Source organism: Cyphellophora europaea (assembly GCF_000365145.1).
Source record: "Cyphellophora europaea CBS 101466 unplaced genomic scaffold supercont1.10, whole genome shotgun sequence".
NCBI classification, from domain to species: domain Eukaryota; kingdom Fungi; phylum Ascomycota; class Eurotiomycetes; order Chaetothyriales; family Cyphellophoraceae; genus Cyphellophora; species Cyphellophora europaea.
In genome coordinates this window covers 1,148,569-1,169,715 of record NW_008481798.1, presented here as the reverse complement: position 1 = coordinate 1,169,715, position 21,147 = coordinate 1,148,569, and the positions used below count along the sequence as shown (strand labels likewise).

The window sequence follows — 21,147 nt, the reverse complement described above, 5'->3', positions numbered from 1 at the left end:
AGGCTGCACTTCAATCCTTCCACATCCATATATATTGTTGAAGACATAATTCAAAATTCAAAATTTCCAGCCAAATCTGACGGATTCTTGTGGCAGATAATGCAGGTAATGAGCAGCTTGCAAAACTACCTCCTCAGCTCCCGCGTCACCTGTGCAGCAATTCGCCGCCGGTGTGTGAAAAACATCCAACAAGCTCACAGGGCCTAAGGGGCTGTCCACAGGGAAATACCGCGCAACTTACAGTACATTCTAACACTTCTTGTCTGACTCGCTAGAAGCACAGTGAAGCTGGATAAACCAGAACGTAGGCAGGGTGCTGGGAACTGGGAACACGGGTTCTTGTGCTGCGTCACATATCTTTCCGCCTCGGCGGGACATACATTTCTGTATGAGCGGCTGAAAGCGAATGAGTTTGAGCAGCACCGGACCCCTGTAGCTATAGACGAGTCACTGCAACCTTACCATTTCTCGGTATAAGGACAACGGCAGGTACAGACGGTACAAGGCCAATCAAGGACAGGGTTTGAGCGACTTCATGGGCTAACACGAAATGTACGTCTCTACCACCCACGAGCCCTCTCCCACGTGTCAATGACCTTCCTCCCCCCACTATCATCGGATGAATCCACAATCAAGTACCTGGGGTACAGCGCCCCCGCGACGCACGCATGGTTCGGATAGATGCGGATCGTCTGGCCCACCTCCAGCGGCACAGGCGGCACAGGTGACACTTCCTCGCCCTCACCCTCCCGTCGCTGCTCCCACGCCATGATGGAATGCTCCTGACTCACCCGCGCCACCACAAGCCGCCTCTCTGAATCCTGCCGCCCTAACCCAGCATACGCCTCCCGATCCACGACCCCCCACCCTGCATAGGCGCCGCAAGGCTCCCTTCCCAAGCCCAGCGTCCCCACCGCAGCCAGGGCCTCCGGCTGGGCGCGCTCGCCGTCGTTGTAGACGCTGCAGATCTCGGCCACGACAGAGACGGCGATCTCGTCTTCGCAGGCCCCGAGCTGGGCGCCGCGGGAGTGCGTGGCGAGTTGCTGCACGTCCAGGAGCGCGTAGACGCCGGCGTGGAGCTCGAGGGTAGTTCTGAAGCCGCTGGGACGGGCATGTGCGACGCTGCGGATGGTTCGGAGGAGATTGGTGGCTTCACGGGAGGGTGAGGTGGTGTCTTGTGTAGGGTTGGTGAGGGTCTCGATGGAGGTCACCTGGGGTGAGGCGCCGACGCTGATGGTCAGGTTCTGTGCCGCCGGGAAGAGGTGTGAGTTGATGGTGAGGGCATCGAGACAGCCTTTGATCTCGTTTTCGAGATTTAGTAGGGCCTTTTGTGGTGTGGAATCAGCGTAGCTGAGGCTGCTGTGCGAGTATAGGCCGACAAACGTGGCTCTGCCCTGCTGTTCGAGAAGCATCAGGCTCTCCACGAGGCCGCTCTTGTTCACGCCTGTCGGAGGCAGCCCGGCGCGATGGTAGCCCGTGTCAATTTTGAGGAAGACGCCGGCTGGAAACCTTGCATGCCCGTAGAAAAGGCTGACATGCTCCAGCTGACGCTCGTTGTCGACTGCACCGAGATACTGCCTGCGCCGAGCCGTCGCCCGAGCGCCGCAAGTCGGCTGACTTGAGAACGTGGTAGAGGGATCCCATATAGCACGTTGACATGTCGACCGGTCGTCTGGAAATCTTGGAGGATTGGCAGCATATGTTCCAGCTCAGCTATCGTAGACACCACCAGACGGATATTCTTTGCCGATTCACCGGCTTGCAACTTTAGACCCTCTCTGGTCTAGATCAAGAGTCAGCTTCGGTCCCCCTGGCAGGTTTGAGACGTGTCCCATACCTTGTGACTTTTCACATGGAATCGAAAGTCCACACCCAGACGCTCAGTAGCGGCGCGTAAGGTCTGGCAGTGACGTTGCATCTTGGCCTTGTCGAGCAGCACGGCGGGTTTGGCGACGTCGTGAATGTCTCTGCCAATGACGTCGGATTCTGCGCCATCGCTACTGGCTGGGGACCTGAGTGAGGCAGTCATTTCGAACTGTGCTTCGGTTATGGGTCTCTGTGACAGTAGCAGACCGGTGTACTAGCAGATGAGGTCGTGTATAGTGTTGAAGGGTATGTGAAGACTCACTCGAGCCTCGGGAAGGCTTTAAGTAATATCTCGGGGCACGCCTGAAGACAAGCTGTGTTCTGGACTTCGTTTCTGCGAAAGGTGACTGAAGACTTCTCCCACCACATTCCGTGTAGGGCACAAAACTCGATTGGCCCATCTGGTAGCATCTAACCAGCTGTATTTCCTAGTCTCGGCGGAATTTGACCGCAGCGCTAGGGCAGGGTCGCCACTCTTCTCGAATTCTCAAGAAAGTAACGAAGAGGTCCACATTCGGGTGTTGCTAGAGTATGACACGCTTCGAAATTTGAGCAGTGATCCCACGGCAGGTCAGGCAGTTGTAGCATATTGAATCGAACTAGGCCGAAAGTGGTGCGCAGGAGAGATGCGCTAGGATAGGAGTGGTAATCGCCAACTCAAATTGAGCATCTCCACTAGCTACGAGTGGCGAGAGTGGTACAGAGGTTGGTCTTCTCATTTCCTGCAGTCATCGTAAGCTTCCCAGCGGAACCAACGCGGAGCAACCCGGGCGCGAATTCGTGTCCAATACGTCTACAAGTATCGAGGGGACAGTAGCAGGATAGAATGTCACCTTGACACCTCAACCCAGGCGAAATTAAGACTAGCACCACCCAAGGTCTACGGCACCAGCACAAGACTCTCAAGATAGCCAGCATGTCTACGACCCACGACCCAGAAGCGCAACCATGGCGCCCCAAGGCTATCATCTTCGACTTGCTCACAGCACTCCTTGATTCCTGGTCGCTCTGGGACGCCAGCACGCCCTCCGGAACCACAGCTGAAGGCCACCGCTGGCGAAAACGGTACCTAGAAATCACTTTTGGCGCAGGTATCTATGTACCGTACGAGAATCTCGTGCGCAGCTCAGCTGGGGATGCCGGATTGCCGGAATCTGCTGCAGATAATTTGCTGCGCGATTGGGAGAAATTGGCGCCATGGCCTGAGGTTCCGGACGTGCTGAGAAGATTGAGGAGCCGCGGATATCAATTGGCGACCGCTACGAATTGTTCGAAAGAGCTCGGACATGCGGCGGCCAAAAGGGTCTGGCAGGGTGGCGAGAACGCAGGTTGGGATGCGGTGATGACGGCGGAGGAGAGTGGGTTTTATAAGCCTGTCGAAAAGGCATATCAGGCTCTGTTGACGGCAATGGATTTGGAGGCCTGTGATGTGCTGTTTGTTGCCGGCAGTGCGGGAGATGTGCAAGGAGCGACCAACGCGGGCATGAAGGTCGTCTGGCACAATCGCATCGGTCTCGCCCCGGCGGGAGACGCAAAGCCACTCAGAGAAGGCAGGACTCTCGACAATGCCCTGGAGGACTTTTTGTGAATGGGCTCACCATGCTCATAATGTACGCTGATACACACGTAGCTCTCCAGTAGCCCGGGATCTTCCATAAACCACGAGTGACTGCAGATCTTGGCTATGATACGAGCTGAGCTTGCCGCTTCCGCCTCCATCATCCTCAATCTGGTGCAGGGAGATAACATCCCAACCCCTGCTGCGCTCACGATTGATAAGGCGAAGTGTCCCAAGAACTTGGAACACAGGGAAATTGCCCTCCTCAAAATCGGTATTTTGGAGCCTCTCCTCTAGCCAGGTCTGCATTGAGGCTCCAATGGCCAGATTATGCGAGCGAAGGGCACAGGCGAGTAGCAGACTGGCAAATCCAACTCTGTAGACATTCAACCTAATGCATTCTCTCCAGTCGATACCAGCGGCTATGCCAAGCAGTAGCGAGATCCAAATCTCTGCCTCTTTGTAGGCCGAGGGAAGACCGGCTGTCGATGCTAGGCCGAGTATCTGAAGCGGCTGGATGCACTGCATCACACGAGCAGTGGCGTAGTACGCAAAGTTCATGGCAGCATCGTGAGATCTGAATCGAAGTGGCTGGCCCAGGCTACTTTGCGGGCACAGGGCAACTGGAGAGATCGGCAGATCGGTACTTGACTGCGAAGCATGCCAATTGTCCAGCATCTTTGACTGACATTCGAGTTGTGCGGTATACCTTTCAAGAGTGTTAGGTCCATGGTCCGCGCATGTATCGACGCTCTCCAGGAGTTTCTCATCATGTCGCTGACCCCAGCGGACTAGAACAGCAGTGCTATTCAACCGATGAGACTCGCAGAGTATAAGTAGAATCGATGCTCTGGGAGTGTTGCTGGTATGCAGCGCAGCAGCCAATTGCGGTTCAAGCAGCTGTGGTGATCCGGAATGCTTCCCCTGGTGAAATTCAGGGGTGCTGAAATATACTCTCCGCCACCAGCTCTGCGCTTCTACCTCGATCCAAGCGGCTAGTAGTGCGAGTCCACACTGAAGAACTGTGTCAGAATGGTTCTGTACGAGAACTTTGATGGCTTTCGAATGCAAGTGAAAGTTTCGAAAGTTTCCCATTGACGATTCCAGATAGCAAAACATGACAAGCAAGGCCAGACCGAAAACAGGGTTCGCGTCGAAGTTCCGGGGATGCCAAGTAGCCAATCTGTGCATCACGATGCCGTAGTGCTCGTAGCTGAGTGATTCGTGGTCGCCGTCCGGACGAAAAGACATGGCTGGAGCTTTTGCACTGAAGATGAGCTTCCGCTGCGGCAGTCTTCTGCTCAGTCGGCATGCCGCTAGAGAGACAATGCTGTCTGTAACGACCGACCCAAGACCAGACGGCGAGGTAAGATGACGGAATGTAGGGTGCAGCGCGGGTAGACAGTGTACCGTCCAGGCGTCTGTGTAGTACGCCACAAGACTCTCAGCATTGGTCTGAGTTAGTGTCCGAGGGACAGTGGTGCACCGTTCCTCGACGCGTATCGGGCAGAGCTGACCCATTGTAGCAGGTACAGCGGCACTGCCAGGCAGTTCGTTCGATTCTCCGTGTAGCCCGGATCTCCATGCAGTGCAGCTATTAGACGCGATGCCTAGGGACGAATCATTCTCACCACGCAGGACATTACCGGTCTCGCTGACCAGTGAACTTGGGCTGCATGGGCCATGAATCTGCGCTTCGGCCCTCTGGTGAGCATTGCCATTTCCTGTCGCTGGAATGTCCCAACCCCCATGCATATCATTGACGCGATTTAGCTCGTTGTCTGCCCAATTCGACGAAGTCGAGGGAAGTGTTGACATCGGAGTACCGACACTCTGTCTGGTGCTCGAATCATTCAATGTCGAAGGCGAAGCAGCCGCTTTGGAAGGAAATAGCACTTCCCGAAACGTGAGACTGGATGTTACAGGCTCGCAATGCTTCCCCAGCCTGAGGCAAGTACTACATGAGGGCTTCAACTCATCGCACTACCCGTGTGTTAGTCCTGTACGTGCATATGCCCAAGAAGGGCGGAGTGGATGATGACCTTTGAGCGTCTGGCTCTGCAAACTTTGCAGCCCGTGCGCTTACGGGTGATATTAGTCTTCCTCGGACGGAGAGGTGCCGGTTTGTACATTTGCGAAGGCTTTTTGTCGTCTATTCCATATGCCTGAGAACGAGCTACACTGGTGTAGCTGCATGTTGCAATGCATCACTCGCTGATGCAAGGCGGGAGCGAGGGCGTGAGCTGAGCATGGATCTTTATGGCATCTGCTGATCAAGGCCGGGTGTTCTGAACAAACACACTAGACCCGAAGCTGTAGTGACGAAGAAGTCTTATCCAAGAGTCGTCCGTGAAATGTGACTGCGATGGCTCGTATCGTTAGTCTATGACCAGTTGTTGAAGCCGCAGAAGACGCCAGCAATGAGCTGAAATCGGCGACAAGAATAAGTAGGTGAATGGTAAGATCGAAATGACCCGGATCTGAGGCGGGGCGGATTTACTTGCCGCCGTTGCGGACATTTCGTTTCGGGAAGTCGTAAGGAAACATTTATTTGACAGTATTTCAACAAAGCCAATGCCACAACTCAGAGTGAACTTCCTTCGCTCCTGATATCTTACCCCAAGCAAAGCAGTCTGTAGACGCTCGAAGCGTCTCACTGCGCCGAAAATGGCCACGCAGACAATGACTATGCGAACGCAGGTGAAGGTAGGCAAGAATGAAAAGCTGCCACCTGAAAGCGAAAGGTTCGCAGCAGCTTGCGTCGATATAGCGAACGCTCTGATCCAGGAGTATGATGCCCTCCACGATGACTCCAAGCCCAAGAAAGACATCAATCTGAACAGCCTCCGCGGTCAAGTCGCAAAGAAGCACAGACTCAGCCAGCAGCCGCCATTGACCGCGATTCTGGCGGCTGTTCCTGAGAACTACAAGAAAGCTGTGAGCCAGAAACTAATAGCCAAACCCATCCGGACAGCGTCTGGTATTGCAGTTGTTGCAGTCATGTCTAAACCCCACAGATGTCCACACATCGCATACACCGGCAACATTTGCGTTTACTGCCCAGGTGGGCCAGACTCCGATTTTGAGTACTCAACGCAGTCATATACCGGCTACGAGCCTACCTCAATGCGAGCGATCCGTGCACGCTATGATCCATTCGAGCAGGCAAGAGGAAGAGTAGATCAAATCAAGTCACTGGGACATTCTGTGGACAAGGTTGAGTATATCGTCATGGGTGGTACTTTCATGTCTCTTCCACAGGACTACCGCGACAACTTCATCTCACAACTACACAACGCTCTGTCGGGCTATCAGACAGAAAACGTTGATGAGGCTGTTGCTGCCGGCGAGATGTCGAGCATCAAATGTGTGGGCATCACCATCGAAACTAGACCCGACTACTGTCTGGATACACATCTCTCCGATATGCTACGGTACGGTTGCACCCGACTCGAGATTGGTGTTCAGTCGCTGTACGAGGATGTTGCTCGAGATACGAATCGGGGACATACTGTCGCGTCGGTTGCGGAAACATTCAAGCTGTCCAAGGATGCCGGATTCAAGGTTGTGTCACACATGATGCCCGATCTGCCGAATGTAGGCATGGAAAGAGATGTCTTCCAATTCGAGGAGTACTTCGAGAATCCCAACTTCCGAACAGACGGCCTCAAGATCTATCCCACCTTGGTCATCCGGGGTACTGGTTTATATGAGCTTTGGCGAACTGGTCGCTACAAGAACTACACACCGAACGGGCTGGTTGACCTCGTTGCCCGCATTCTGGCATTGATTCCTCCTTGGACCCGCATCTACCGCGTACAGCGCGACATTCCAATGCCGCTAGTTACGTCTGGCGTCGAAAATGGCAATCTACGTGAATTAGCGTTATCAAGAATGAAGGACTTTGGCACAACCTGCCGTGATGTGAGGACGCGAGAAGTCGGCGTCAACGAGGTCAAGAACAAGATTCGTCCTTCTCAGGTCGAGTTGGTACGTCGAGACTATGCTGCCAACGGCGGATGGGAGACATTCCTCGCCTACGAAGACCCAAAGCAAGACATTCTCATTGCTCTGCTGCGGCTGAGAAAGTGCAGCGCGACGCATACTTTCCGACCTGAGCTCACGGCCCAACAGACCAGTCTTGTTCGGGAACTGCACGTCTACGGCTTGGCTGTACCAATTCATGGGCGAGAGAAAAGCAAATTTCAGCACCAAGGCTATGGAACATTACTCATGAAGGAAGCTGAACGCATCGCCCGGGATGAACACGGCAGCACGAAGCTCAGCGTCATCAGCGGCGTCGGTGTTCGAAGCTATTACGAGCGTCTTGGGTATCATCTCGATGGCCCCTACATGAGCAAGGGGTTGAACTGGGACGACGACAGCGATGAGGACTGATTTCGCCCAAAACGAGCTTGACACCAACCAGCGCCTTGGAAACGTTACAACAGTCATCATATTTCGAAGACAAGTCTCTTATCGAGCCGGCGAAGACACGAACCTAGATGATTTGCCCTGACGAGCACCATCGCAACCCCGCGGAGCCTCAAAACTGCAGGGGGGTCAGGCCTTGGCGGTCGATTTCATCATTTCGCCGTAGCCAATCGGAGTTGCGGCAGATAAGCGATAAGGACTCGGAATGTTTCCCCGAGGAAAATGTTCAGCAAAAAAAACGCGGGCCAGACACGCCTGCTGCGTGCAACATCTCCGAGCTCGCAGGTGAAGGTGGGTTTACAAGTGGCGTGTTGTCCATTTCTCATTCTTCCCGCATCGCATGGTGTTGGGTTGTTGGTACTACTACAATTGGCCATTCCTGTCAAGTTTTGATGGTCCCGCTCTTGCGATGGCGACGCCTGCGCTCCTCACTGCGCACGACTGCACTGGACATATTCACCTGATCATCGGCTCAGGTCCGCTTGCTGCCTCACGATGCGCGAGATCGGTCCAAGTTGGGGCACACCCAGTAGTAATAGCGCCTGCGAATGCTGCTGTGCACTACAGCCTAGCCCAGTCGATCGAAGAGGGTGTTGTAAGGTGGGTTCAGGAAGACTTCAGAGATGAGCATTTACGCACGCTCGGGCGCGCCGAAGTCGAAGGCTACCCTGATGCCGTTTTCGTGACAACGATGTCGAGCGATCCTCTCCGAGCGACCATCTCACAGCTGTGCAAGAGGTGGAGAATACCAGTCAACGTTGTCGATGCCCCGGCACTGTGTACTTTTACCCTACTTTCGACGCACACCGACGGACCTCTTCAGGTTGGCATTACTACCTCAGGCCGAGGCTGTAAGCTCTCCTCACGAATACGGCGCGAGATTGCTGCTGAGCTTCCTCCAAACTTCGGTGTTGCAGTTGAACGACTTGGCACAATGAGGAAGAGAATATGGGATGAAGATTACAAAATGCAGGCACACGAGGCTGTCAAACCTGAACCAGAGATTGAAGATGAGGAAGCGGCGCAGAAACACACATTCAATAATCTCGTGAAGGAAGACGACACGTCCGCCGCTACTCTCCGCACCCGCCGCATGCGCTGGCTTTCTCAGATTTGCGAATACTGGCCACTCTCACGACTAGCCGCTATAACCGACGGAGACGTCAACGCTATCCTCGCAGCCTATACTGCTCCTACGGAGGTTGCTACTCCGCCGACCGATACTTCCATCCTACCGAGACCACCCCAGCGGAAAGGTGTGATTACTCTCGCAGGTTCAGGACCAGGCCACCCTGGTCTACTCACTCGAGCTGCACATACTGCTATCGAGACGGCGGACTTCATCCTTGCCGATAAGCTCGTACCGGCCGAGATCCTGGCCTTGATTCCAAGGAGAACTCCCGTGCATATAGCTCGGAAATTCCCAGGCAACGCAGATGCGGCACAAGAAGAGATGCTGCAGCTGGGCCTTGCGGCTTTGGCACAGGGGAAGCATGTTCTGCGGCTGAAGCAAGGCGATCCATACCTGTATGGTCGTGGTGCTGAAGAAGTCGCCTTCTTTCGTGGCCATAGGTACCAGATTCGGGTCATTCCCGGCGTCACGAGTGCCTTATCGGCTCCTTTGTTCGCCGAGATTCCAGTCACTCATCGGGCGGTGGCGGATGAGCTGGTGGTTTGCACTGGTACAGGAAGGAAGGGTGCCGCTCCTGTACCGCCTAGCTACAAGGCCAGCAAGACCGTCGTGTTCTTGATGGCACTGCACCGGGTGCAAAGTCTGATCGAATCGCTAGTGGACAACAACTCCATGGGCGAGCCAAATGGAGAGGCCCAGCAGGATTCGCGCACACGGTGGCCTGCAAGTACGCCTTGCGCGGTGATCGAAAGAGCAAGCTGTCCAGATCAGAGAGTGATCAGAACTACACTGGAGCACGTCTGCCAAGCAATTGAAGATGAAGGCTCGCGCCCACCTGGTCTGCTGGTCGTTGGCAAGGCCTGCGAAGTCTTGCACAAGCCCGCCGAGGGGAGGAGATGGGTGATCGAGGAAGGGTTTAGAGCATTAGATGATGTTACATCTCCCGACACTACTCTAGACATGATCAAGGAATTAGGTCATGATTGGAAAACAACAGCCATGAAAGACACGACGATACCCCACGTGCAAGCCGTAGGGCCTGACCCCGGGCCGGCTAGCGCCGTATAGAACCATGTTTTAGATAGCCGGTTACCAAATAATGGTCACTCCGTCCGTGGATTTTCCACGTGAGTCGCGGCCCATTCTTCTTCTTCTTCATTACGAACAACCTTAGTCCGGCCCAGCCTATTCTACGTACCTGCCTTCTTGCCAGGCAACACGGCGACAGAAGGGGTTCAGCCAAGACTTGTAAGGCTGTGCAACCCCTGTGATAAGACTCAAGAGTCCGTCCGGTGCAGGTGTAACTTCGAGGGAGCTGGTGAACCGTGGGAGGCGTAACGACTTGGACGACAAACGGTAAACATGACGAACTCCCATGACTTGCTTTGACAAAAACGATATATTGAAAGGGTTTGGTGATTCAACGAAGACAAAGTCACGATTTGCTGAACTGTTGGACGAGATGATGAGCTGAGCTGAGCTGAGCTGATGGGCTGCTGCGAACGAAGCCATGAGTTGATTTGACGGACTGATGAGTTGATTCGTTGGAACGATGAGGTTCTTGGACGACTGAGTAACTTACTTTGAGGAATGAATGACTTACGGTACTTGAGGGTAACAGTGAGATGATCTGGGGACATGACTAGATGACATGACGGATGAATGAGCTACTTTAACGAAATAATGGAATACTTTAACGAATTATTGAGCTACTTGGATGGGTTGACGAGTTATTTTGACGAATTAATGAGTTCCTTGGAGGGTTGAAGATTTACTTGGACAGAGTAATAGGTCCCTTAGACAGATTAATGAGTTTTATTAACGGATTAATGAGTATTCTTGACAGATTGATAAGTATTCTTATGAGTATTCTTGACGAATGAATGAGTCCCTTAGAGAATTGGTGAGTATTCTTGACAAATCAATAAGTTCTATTAACAGATTAAAGAGTATTCTTGACAGATTAACGAGTACCTTGGAGGGTTCAGTATATTTCCTAGACTATTCAAGAGATTAGTTACACAGGTCAATAAATTCCCTTGACAAATTCATGAGTTCCCTTGACGATTCATGAGTTACTTTGACGATTTAATGAGTTACTTTGACCAAAGGAGGCATACTTGGACGACTTGATAACTTATTTTGACCTAACAGTGAGTTACTTTGACATAACAGTCGGTTACTTGGACGATCCAGTAGGTTCTTTTGACCAAACGTGAGTTACGTTAACCCATCTATAAGTTTACTTGGGGCGACCAAAATTGTCCTCAGCTGACCTTCAGTGAGCCTGACTACTTAGGTCCATCGTCACACGCTGAGTGCGACTCCTTGTAGCACCACCGTTCACACAGAAGGGGTGCCATACCGACACTTCTCTTGGCCGTGACTGCCAATGACGACGACCAACACGTATGCTTCAGTGCTAAGCAGTTACGCTTGCTGAGCTCTATGTCCGTGACGTCTACTCCGAGAGCACATCCTGGAGCGTTACCCTGGCGAAGCAGGTAGGAGATGAGAGTGCACCGAGTCTTGGGGGTTGGGGGTCTGAGGCAGTAAGTGTCAGAAGCATGGAGTTCCGCTTGAGGCAATGGGATTGAACATCCCTGGGCCCGTCGTACCTGGTGGACGGCCAAGATCATGATGAGTTGTGCTCATCCTGATTTCGTTCATCGCGAATCAATGCGCATATAGGTCATTGCTCTTTCAGAACACAGATACTTATATGCTGGCAGGGCCTTCGACAACAGGCGACGAAGCGCTCTTCTCCACGCCTTTGTGATCCTGTAGATCATTTGACTTCGGTGCCACAGACACCCTGTGCGCGGCAGGCGTGTCGCTTGACTTTCTGGCCGGCACCGACTTGGTCTTCTTGGACTTCTTGCTGGCCTCCGGTTTCTTCTCAGCCGGTATCTCAGCCCAGCGCCGCAGGACCTCTTGACGCTCTTCCTCGGTCGCTTTTTGCATCTCCTCAAACCCGTCTGCGAAATGTGTCGCCAGTATGAAGCCGAGCTTCTGGTCGCCGTAGCGCTTCTTGAGCACTTCATACAGCGCTCGAACACCGTAGCGGAAGCCGCCGAGGTACAGGCCCTTCCGGGGAAAGACAAAGTCGCCTAGACCCTTGCCGAGGCCTTTGCTGAATCCGCGCCAGCCGCCGTCTCTCGCGCCCTTCGTCGGCTCCCACACGATGCCACCTAACGCCTTGCCAACGTTGACTGGCCATCGCACCACTCGGTTCGCGACCGTGCCCGCCATACTAAGTGCAGGGTTCGCATCGCTCATAGACGCATAGCCCTGCAGGTCCTCAATCCCGTACTCGCACGGTCGGTAGAGCTTGAGCTCATTGATATCAAGTAGGCCTTCAGCACTGAGCACGGTGGCAGCGAACGCGCTCAGCCTCGCGCCCTGGGACTTGAGACCTTTCGTCCTGGTCTGCCATACTGCAGGACGGCTGGGAGCCAGCATGCACCGCAAGCGCTCGAGGTCCAGCTGCGCATGGAAACTGGCGGCGCCCGCTTCGGCACCCTGCTCGTGCTGGATGCGCTCACCGAGCTCCTGTGCGCGCTCGAGAGTTTCGGGCTTGAGTGCTTCGCCGATCGCGTCCGCAAGCGTGGTCGCTGTGAGGTCCTTGTAGGGGATCGAGCTTGGGCCCGCACCCGCGCGTGCTACCATCGCGCCCCAGAATGGCTGATCGCCGAAGAAAGGCACGATCACCGTTGGGCGGCCGAGCGCGATCCCTGCGGCTGTAGTGCCGGCCCCGCCGTGGTGAACCACACACGATACATGCTTGAACAGCCAGTCGTGCGGGCAGTTGCCCAGCATGAACACGTCTTTTGGCTTGCCCATTTCGTCGCCGCCGATGCCTCCCCAGCCTTTAGACACCAAGGCGCGCTGGCCTGTCTTTTCAACCGCTTCAAAGATGAGCTTGGTCATGGCGTCAGGATCGTCGACCACAATCGATCCGAACCCTATATATACGGGGGCCGGGCCAGCAGCGAGGAACGCAGCCAGATCAGCTTCAGGCTGGTACTTGGTGCCAAGCGAGAGGAAGTAGAAGCCCGCAATGTCGATGTGCGGACCCCAATCTTTCGGTTTGGGTATCAGAGCTGGCGACCAGCAGTAGGTATAGGGAATCTTGAGGCGCTGGACAGCAGTGGTGGCGGCCGCCTGCGAGAGCTCCGGCAAGCCCAGCGTCTCCTCGCGGAACTTGTTGGTCACGGTACCGAGGCCTTCCCACGTCATCATCTCAACGATCGTGTAGCTCATCTTGTTAGTCGCGGAGCCGCTGGCGTCCGACGACCGAATATTCGCGAGCGGCTGAGGAAATTCACGGGTCGGTGACCAGGGCATGGTGAACATCAGGTGCACTGGAATGCCCAGCTTGTCCGCGCAGTGGATGTGCGCAAAGCTCGGTGGGTTGGCGATAATCGCGTGTGCAACGAACGGCTTTGGTCTGGGGGAGCGTGAGCCAGCGCGGTCGCCAAGCTCATCGTCGGTGACGGCCTCGCTGGCATCAGCGCATGACCTCCAACAACCCTGCATGATCTCGGCCATGCCCTTTTTTCGCTTGCCGATGTCACCCTCGCGAAGCGACTTCATTCCCGGGATCAGGCCAGGGTTCTTAACCATGAAGGCCATCAGCTCTGCCGGATCGCCACCGATGTCGAAGAACTCGAGGCCGTTGTCCTCGACAAACTTCTTGAACGTGCCATGAGTCGCAAGGCGGATGCGGTGGCCATACTGGTTCTTCAGCACCAGGCCAAGCGCGACGAATGGCTGAACATCTCCACGCGAGCCGACAACTTGGATGACGATGTTCAGCGGTCCTGGAATCACTGTCGACTTCGAAAGGGTGCGCTGTGCATCGTCCTCTTCGGATTGAGCCGCATCGAGCTCGGCGCGTTCGAACTGTCGCACAAGCTTCGAGTCCACCTGCTCGAGATCGATGTCGAGCCGTCCATCCGAGCCAAATTGGGAATGGGCCTTGACCCCGTCGCCTTGAGTGTCTAGTGTGCCTGTCTGTTCGTTCAACGTCGTCGAGCGTCGTCGAAACGGTGGTGGACGGTCTGCTTGCGTGTCCCCATCCTGCTCCACAGCCTCATACGTTGGAGGAGCGCCTGACGTCATCTAGACCCGTTGCTGGAGGTAATGCTCACTGTGAGGGCGGGCCTTGTCATGGATGCTTGTGTCTACCGGACTTGTGGCGTCGATTATGCGACGCAAGCCAGCGCGCTCAATTTGTCTGGCTTCCAAGGAGGCCTTTGTATAGAGTTCACCAAGCTTCATGGTACGAGGATCTGGGGAGTTCGCATATCTTGTCGTTTACGAATACGCGGGGGATCGCGTGGGGGCCACAGCGTAATTTTATGTATGTTGCGTTGGGTAAGCCCCCCCCCCCCCCCCCCCCCCCATCACGGATCGGTCATAAAGGCCGGAGAGCCTCCAGCGAGTGCTGCTCTGGGAACTAGGGAAAAGATGCGGGTTCCTGGGATCTTGTGGAAACATCATATCAAGACATATTTGACGTAGCGGGAGTTTTACATAGCATTAAGATCTTACCCAAAGACTAAGCCCATGAAAAAGCCGTTTGGACCTTGAAACTTGTTATGGACAGGAGGCTTTGAACAGTGTTGCCCAGAAGCACTCGCACCATGCGTTGAAGCTGGAAAATACTGTGAAGCCATCATCACCTACTACGGCAACTCGACCGCCTCGCTGTCCCTGCCTTTCTTCCCTACACTCGACGCCACGGCCGAGTCTAGTTCCTGCGGCACCTGCTCGTAACCAGCAAAGCCACCCACTCCCCTATGGTCCTTCCCTTGCATCTGTGCGGGGCTCGCCAGCTCGCTGATCCTAGAATCGTGGCCAGCTGTCTGCGGACTCACAGGACTAAACAGCTCTACCGGTCCGTTTGTGGCCAGCATGTTGGATTTGTCGCCCATTTCCTTCGCTGCAGCAGCGTCATGCTGCTGGTACGACGGCGGCAGCTGCTCCTCCATCTTTGCCGCGGTCCTACCGTCCCCTGACCCGCCTGCCGCATTGCGCTTTTTGCGACGGAGGTAGAACCAGATGCCGAATGCGATGAGACCAAGGAAAGCGACACCTCCGATAACTCCACCTGCAATGGCGCCCGTGTTGGTCCCGGACCCATTGCCATTGTCGTTAGGATCGCAGATTGCTTCGATATCTGGTTCGGGGCCGAAGTCGAAGATGTCATCGTTGTCGACTTTGATGGCTTTGCCTATCTTCCATTGTTGGCGTGCGTGATCTATGACCAGGTAGTTCTGACTGAGGAATGTGAGGCCCCATATTGGTGGGATAGTCGGGTCTGTCAAGTTTGAGACCATTGCAAAGGTTGTATCGTGATCGCTGATTTCATACACGCCTTCGTCGTTGTAATGACGCGGTTTCGTGAAAAGTTCTTCGGCGGGAACGGTGATCGTGTAGTCGTTGGCCAGAGTGACGGTCAATTCGCCCAGAGGGACATCTGGAGGAACGACTGCGAAGAACAGATCCGGGTTGTAGGTGGCGCCCACAGTGCGGATGAAACGGTCGTAAGTTGACTGTGGGACACCGATGTCACGGGCGTACATTTCGAGTAGGACGGTGAGGGGCTCGTCGATGAGTGACTCCGAGCCATCAGGGGTTTCGTAGACGATCGACTTGACTTCGACACAAGTAGGGCATTCTAGGTTATAGTCAAGTTCCACGAGTTCGCCGTCGACGCGTGACCTGTCGTACCCTCCCAGAATCAAAAGACCGTCCTCTGGATTCTCAATGTTTCGTCTTCCAGGATATAGGCCAACAGCAGTGGAAGAAGATTGGCCTGATTCGTATGCCTGGGTGAGGAAGGTGGAGTTGGGGCCTAGTGGGAGCCCTCCTTGATGTGCTAGTAGGTCTTAGTAGATGGACTTGCGACCATGGACGTGGTAGACATACAAAAGCTTGGTTGACTCATTAAGAGTGGAAAAGCATCGTGACTCGAGTTCGATCCGTATTGTACACGATCATTGAAGAAGATGAACCCCTCGTCTGTTCCACGGCTGTCCGTGCCGTTCCATTGGGATTTGGTGACCTGACTGTACGTGTCGCTGAGTGTAGCATCGTACATGCCTCCAAGCTCGCCCGCGCATACGCTGGCGGTCCCGTTGCAACTTTCAAGGTTTGGAATGAATACTTCAGAATCGAGGAGTGCTAGCTGCAAAGCCACGATCTGCTGCGGTGTACCAATACCGAATTCTACACCACGAGAGACTGCACGGCCACTGCTCGTGACCGTAACGTTGTGGATTGGAAGTTGCAGCGGCTCGACGCCATTGGGACACGACATTCTCTCGATATGCCGTCACGGCCGGCACGTAAGCAGGGTTCCCGACTCAGTTGAAATATTCCAGCTTCATTTCCTCACGTCTCATATGGCTGGAGTGCTTAGTGGATGCGTTGAGTGACAAAATCGAATGTAGGGTCCAGGGATGCTGGGTGCTCGGACACGACTGACGGCGCGAAGCAAGTAACGACTGTGGTCCAGCAAAGCTGGCTTAGAGGCGAGTGTGAGCACTGAGTAGTGCTGCAGGCGCGCACTCGTAGAAAGTGGGAAAGCAGAGAAGCAGAAGATGACAAAGGAGGATCGGCGCGGTGTCGATCGTGGTGGCTCTTAGGGCGGTAGAGTCCCATAATTGTCGGGGAGAGAAGCCCCGTCGCTGTTTCATTCAAGACTGGTTAAGGACGACACCAACGATAGCCAGCCAAGAGACGCCGGCCAACGCCGTGGCAGCTGATGTGTGTGGAGTACCCTAAGATATGGGCGCCACTCACTCTCGGGGTATTCTTGCACGTAACGTGGCAGTCGACAGGATGATGAGCCTGGGGGCCATTTCAAGCATGAGCAAACAACACCAGGTAGTACGCAGATCACCCCAGTAAGCCTCACGATGCGAAATTCGCCAAGTGCGTTTTGAACTTTCCCAACGCCCATGGGACGTGTGCGTGAATGATCCCTGCTCCTTCAGAGCGAGCGCATGGGGCTGAGCGGAGAGCTTGGCGGTGGCCGAGTCAATGGGAGAGAGGTTTGGGTTGGCGACTCTATACCCGATCCAGGCCCTATGCGCCGCTCAAGTACTCCAGAAAGAAATTTGGATGGAACTATATCCCACTGCTCTCACCCCCGAGCTGATAGTGTTCCTATGCTTCTCCTTTGCGGTATCAGACTCGATTCTCGGCAACAGCCAGGCAAAAGCAGTTGTGCGAGTAATGAAGCACCATCGTAAAGCAATAGAACTGACTGGGTACTGCTAACACCACATAGGGCCAACCACACGTGTTGATTGAACAAGTCTACGAGTTATTATTCGGAGTACTATCATGTTTCTCAATACAGCCATGCGTCAACACACTTCCCACATAGACCTAACTAATATGCGTTTGCAACCGCGGCTACAGCTATGCCGGCAACAACCGTCACGCCAACTTTGGCTTGACCGACAGACGCCGTCCCGCTGTCCGTGGTTGGCGATGCAACAGCTCCAACGTCAGTCGTTGTCGCCACCGCTGCTCCTGGAGTCAGGACTGCCGGAATGGACCGCGTCGTGGTAGGGACCGGAGCCGAATAAGCTACAGCCGAAGAACTCGCTCCCTCGAAGGCGATGGTTGGACTCGTCTGCGCGGTGAGAGTGTCCCTATCGACTTCGCTGGATTCTGGGTTGAGGACGCTACAGAAGTTAATCCCGCAAAGCTCTGAAAAGGGCAGAAAACCTCCGAGTCGATGACATGAGCCACCCCGTTGGTCAAGATGATGTTGGGGATGACGACCTTGGCTGAATTGACAAAAACGGCGCCATCCTCGACCGATAGCGTGAGATCATTCCCCTGTACGGATTCGATCGAAGCGTTGGTGACGTCCTCACCGAACAGGACGGCGCCTGTCACGGCATGTTATTGCAGGATTTCTGCGACGAATTCGATGCTAGCGCCTGCGAGTACGGACCCGATGGCGTCAACGGCGTCATTCGTCGGAACGAAAAGCGTCAGGTCTGGCACAATATCCAGTGTCTCGGCCAAACCTGCTGCTTCGATGTACGGGACGGCAGCTGTACCACCGACTTGTGGGCCTGTGGTCGTGATGTTGTTGGGGATGCTCAGGACACTATCGATCTTGTGGACTACAATGTCGCCAATAGTAATGTCCTGGTATAGCGTCAGAGTCAGAGTCTTGAATCCCTGACACCCCGGCGCGAGAATTACCGCTTCAACTACGGGCGAGATTTGGAGGTCCCCGGAGAGACACTGTACAGCAGAACCGTTACTGACGATTTGCACATTCTGTCCGCCAGTTACGTTTGTCCTGGTGCTTCCCAGGATGGGGATGCCGCTAGTGAACAACGTTTGAACGTACGTCGGAGTGGACGGGGTCGACGCAGATGGCAGTGGCTCTCTCAAGACATGGTAACTCAGCAAGTTGATGGTGCCGTTAGGGTCTTTGGTGTTCAGAGCTTGATTCTCGGCGTTCAGGGGCGCAGAGAGCAACGCAGTGAACGCTCCATCAGTCGGTGCGAGGATGGTGATGTTAGAACAACCGTTCAGAGTGCTTGCTAGTTCTGGGACGGTTTGCAGAGCTTCGAAAAGGACGCTCAAGTCGGGCTGGGATTGCAGAACACTGATCAGGTCCTGAGCGGTGGCCGTGGCCATCGAGGCAGAGATGAAGGACGAGAAGCGCATGTTGATTCAATTTTGTACTACTAACGAATAGATGGTATTGCACGACCGTTCATTTCATGCCTGTCAAGGAAGTATCCAGCCATTTATACAGTATCCAAGCTGTGTGGCAGTCTGGAAGCATTCTGCTGCGCCTCCTTCGATATAGCAGCAATACTTCATCCAACCTCATCATCACTTGCCACAACCATCGATCCCTCAACATTCAGCCAGATTTCACAATGCGAGTGTCACTAAGTCTCTATCACTGACAGCCAAAAGGTATACTAGAACGATCAGACAAATGTCGTCCTACATTCTCCTACGCGACGCCTTGTCTCTACTCGGCATCGATACCAGTCCGCATCAGGAGCGCAGCGGAAGATGGTAGTGCCTCATACATTGGACGAGACTACGCTCGACACGACGAAAAACCTGGAAAGTGCGGGAGGCATTGCGCGATACCCGCTGGATACAGTCCGGGGTCATTCAAACAAGGCAGACAGCTCAATGGCTAAGGCAACCTCTGCTTTCTCGGCCGAGTGAGCGATATCTAGAAGTTCTCGGGCGATACAGCAGGCTCCTAGCTAAACCGCAATCATAGGCAGCAGGTTATGTTCCGGTTTCTGTGGGACGTTAGTTCGAGCCTCGACTGTTGAGGAGGTTGATGTTCTGGCTGCTGGGCCTCGTTTTCCTGCTTCTGCGGCTCGAGTCTGCCTAGTTGCGAAGTCAACCGGTTAGTACAACGATGTGAATGACCGTGCAGAATGATGATGCATACTCTACCCAGTTTTCCGTCTTCCTAGGTGGGCGCAGCAAGAGACCCTGTGTGTCTAGTCAAAATCAGTCGTTTAATATGAGATCCGGGGCCGAAATGGTTGAAGATGAATTACCCATATAACCGGCGGGCTTTTCGCTTGAGTGTGGAGATAGTACTAGGGGGAAAGAGGCTCTTCATGAAAAGCTCAAGGTGTCCGGAATGGGCTGTCCTAATGCGAGGTTGCCTTGTCACTTGACATGCATCTGCGCTCTTTCTGCAGCCTGCACATTTCAACATGCTCGTGCTTGGCATGGAGTTACAGTACTCCCAAGTCTTCCTCAATTGGCGCCGCCGTCCAAACCATGTGTATATCGTGAAGAGCCTCAGCAGAAACCCCTCCGGTCAGCATCACGATGACCTCGAGGGCTCAAGCTCAAGAACTATAACGATACCGTCCACAGCCATAACCGACATTCCACCTCCAGCATCTACACTCTCTCCCCCACCATCCACCGCAACCCCTCCCCCACCACCCCCTTCACAACCTCCAACTCCCCCCCATCCCTCGGCCCATACAGCATGATCCACGTATGGCCCAACCCCAACTTATCCGTGCCGCCTCCCAACCACCAAGGCCACGTCCTACTCAAGCGATGCCTCTCCCCCCACCCCTTCTCCACCACCGCCGCCGCGTCCGCCGGGTGCAGATACAGATGCAGGCTCCTGTCGCCATGCACGTGCGCCGCCTCGCCTTTTGCCACGCGCGCCGTCCTCGGCACCTTGGTTTGCGTCGCCGGCTCCGCAAGCAGGGCGTCCGAGACGTACAGCGCATCATTGTGCCGCTCGTAGTGGCTCTTGCGCATCACGAGCTTGCCTTTAAGCGGGCCGTCCTGCGCGTCCAAGAAGTCGCGCAGCATCTGCTGCAGTGGTGCCGCCATGCTTTCGGGAGCCAACTGGCTGAGCTGGCGGTGTGGCACAATGCCGCCGGTGTGGGCGCGCTCGCCGCTTCGTGACGGGAGAGAGCGGATGTACTCGGTCGCGGCGCTGGCGGGTAGGTAGTCGGCGATGAAAAGGCGGTCGCGCTTGCTGAGGGAGAGGGGCCGGAGCACGAGGAGGTTGACGAGCCAGCCGATGGGGTTGTAGGGGAGGCCGCCGGGGCCGAGGGCCAGGAAGGCGCGGTAGTCGTTTATGGCGGCGAGGAGGGTTGCGGTGGTGAGGCCGGCGAGAACGGTGGCGAGGAGGGGCTGGGCTTTGATGCGCGTGAGAAGGTGGTTGAGGTGAGGAGAGAGGGTTGAATGTAGGGTGCTGAGAGGTTGGGACATGCTGGCCGGTGCGTTGGGGGATTGGCGTCTGGATTCGAATTATGCCACGTGGGTGCGGCGAAGGTAGTTTCGCGGCCCGTCAAGACAACGACAGGCAGAATCCGTCTGAGATCTGAGTCGCGCTCACAGGGATTGTCCTTTGAGGAAGGCCTTGTATGAGAAGAACATCAGTCAAGATATATACTTACGATCATCCGAAAATAAGCTCACACCACATCCTGGACGCCTTACTGGGAAGCTTATCTGCCCTGAGCCGAGGCAGCATCTAGCCTATGAGCGTCGAGTTGCCTCGTTTACTAGCAACGCCACACGCTTTCGGGTACCAGCAGTCGCCGAGAAACCATAAAGCGCCGTGACGAATGCCGCGACCGAGCTGGCACATCCAGCG

General features: G+C 54.7%; 9 protein-coding genes across 9 annotated transcripts; 3 read left to right on the top strand and 6 right to left on the bottom strand.

Moving 5' to 3' along the window:
* Window positions 1-560: 560 nt before the first annotated feature.
* Window positions 561-2,029, bottom strand: HMPREF1541_09553 (uncharacterized protein; the record flags this gene model as incomplete). The annotated part of the gene is made up of 3 exons (XM_008714226.1): window positions 561-1,509; window positions 1,536-1,783; window positions 1,838-2,029. 3 exons carry the CDS (start codon window positions 2,027-2,029, stop codon window positions 561-563), a joined length of 1,389 nt encoding a protein of 462 aa, XP_008712448.1.
* A 753-nt stretch (window positions 2,030-2,782) lies between these two features.
* Window positions 2,783-3,454, top strand: HMPREF1541_09552 (haloacid dehalogenase, type II; the record flags this gene model as incomplete). The annotated part of the gene is made up of 1 exon (XM_008714225.1): window positions 2,783-3,454. The coding sequence occupies one exon, from the start codon at window positions 2,783-2,785 to the stop codon at window positions 3,452-3,454; it is 672 nt and encodes a 223-aa protein (XP_008712447.1).
* Window positions 3,455-3,469: 15 nt separating this feature from the next.
* Window positions 3,470-5,242, bottom strand: HMPREF1541_09551 (uncharacterized protein; the record flags this gene model as incomplete). The annotated part of the gene is made up of 1 exon (XM_008714224.1): window positions 3,470-5,242. One exon carries the CDS (start codon window positions 5,240-5,242, stop codon window positions 3,470-3,472), a length of 1,773 nt encoding a protein of 590 aa, XP_008712446.1.
* An 849-nt stretch (window positions 5,243-6,091) lies between these two features.
* On the top strand, window positions 6,092-7,822 carry HMPREF1541_09550 (elongator complex protein 3; the record flags this gene model as incomplete). The annotated part of the gene is made up of 1 exon (XM_008714223.1): window positions 6,092-7,822. One exon carries the CDS (start codon window positions 6,092-6,094, stop codon window positions 7,820-7,822), a length of 1,731 nt encoding a protein of 576 aa, XP_008712445.1.
* A 445-nt stretch (window positions 7,823-8,267) lies between these two features.
* HMPREF1541_09549 (uncharacterized protein) lies at window positions 8,268-10,058 on the top strand (the record flags this gene model as incomplete). Its single annotated transcript, XM_008714222.1, has 1 exon — window positions 8,268-10,058. The coding sequence occupies one exon, from the start codon at window positions 8,268-8,270 to the stop codon at window positions 10,056-10,058; it is 1,791 nt and encodes a 596-aa protein (XP_008712444.1).
* A 1,650-nt stretch (window positions 10,059-11,708) lies between these two features.
* Window positions 11,709-14,114, bottom strand: HMPREF1541_09548 (uncharacterized protein; the record flags this gene model as incomplete). Its single annotated transcript, XM_008714221.1, has 1 exon — window positions 11,709-14,114. One exon carries the CDS (start codon window positions 14,112-14,114, stop codon window positions 11,709-11,711), a length of 2,406 nt encoding a protein of 801 aa, XP_008712443.1.
* Window positions 14,115-14,680: 566 nt separating this feature from the next.
* Window positions 14,681-16,317, bottom strand: HMPREF1541_09547 (uncharacterized protein; the record flags this gene model as incomplete). Its single annotated transcript, XM_008714220.1, has 2 exons — window positions 14,681-15,876; window positions 15,927-16,317. 2 exons carry the CDS (start codon window positions 16,315-16,317, stop codon window positions 14,681-14,683), a joined length of 1,587 nt encoding a protein of 528 aa, XP_008712442.1.
* Window positions 16,318-17,918: 1,601 nt separating this feature from the next.
* On the bottom strand, window positions 17,919-18,701 carry HMPREF1541_09546 (uncharacterized protein; the record flags this gene model as incomplete). The annotated part of the gene is made up of 2 exons (XM_008714219.1): window positions 17,919-18,170; window positions 18,228-18,701. The coding sequence occupies 2 exons, from the start codon at window positions 18,699-18,701 to the stop codon at window positions 17,919-17,921; spliced, it is 726 nt and encodes a 241-aa protein (XP_008712441.1).
* Window positions 18,702-19,925: 1,224 nt separating this feature from the next.
* Window positions 19,926-20,759, bottom strand: HMPREF1541_09545 (uncharacterized protein; the record flags this gene model as incomplete). The annotated part of the gene is made up of 1 exon (XM_008714218.1): window positions 19,926-20,759. The coding sequence occupies one exon, from the start codon at window positions 20,757-20,759 to the stop codon at window positions 19,926-19,928; it is 834 nt and encodes a 277-aa protein (XP_008712440.1).
* Between the last annotated feature and the right edge of the window lie 388 nt (window positions 20,760-21,147).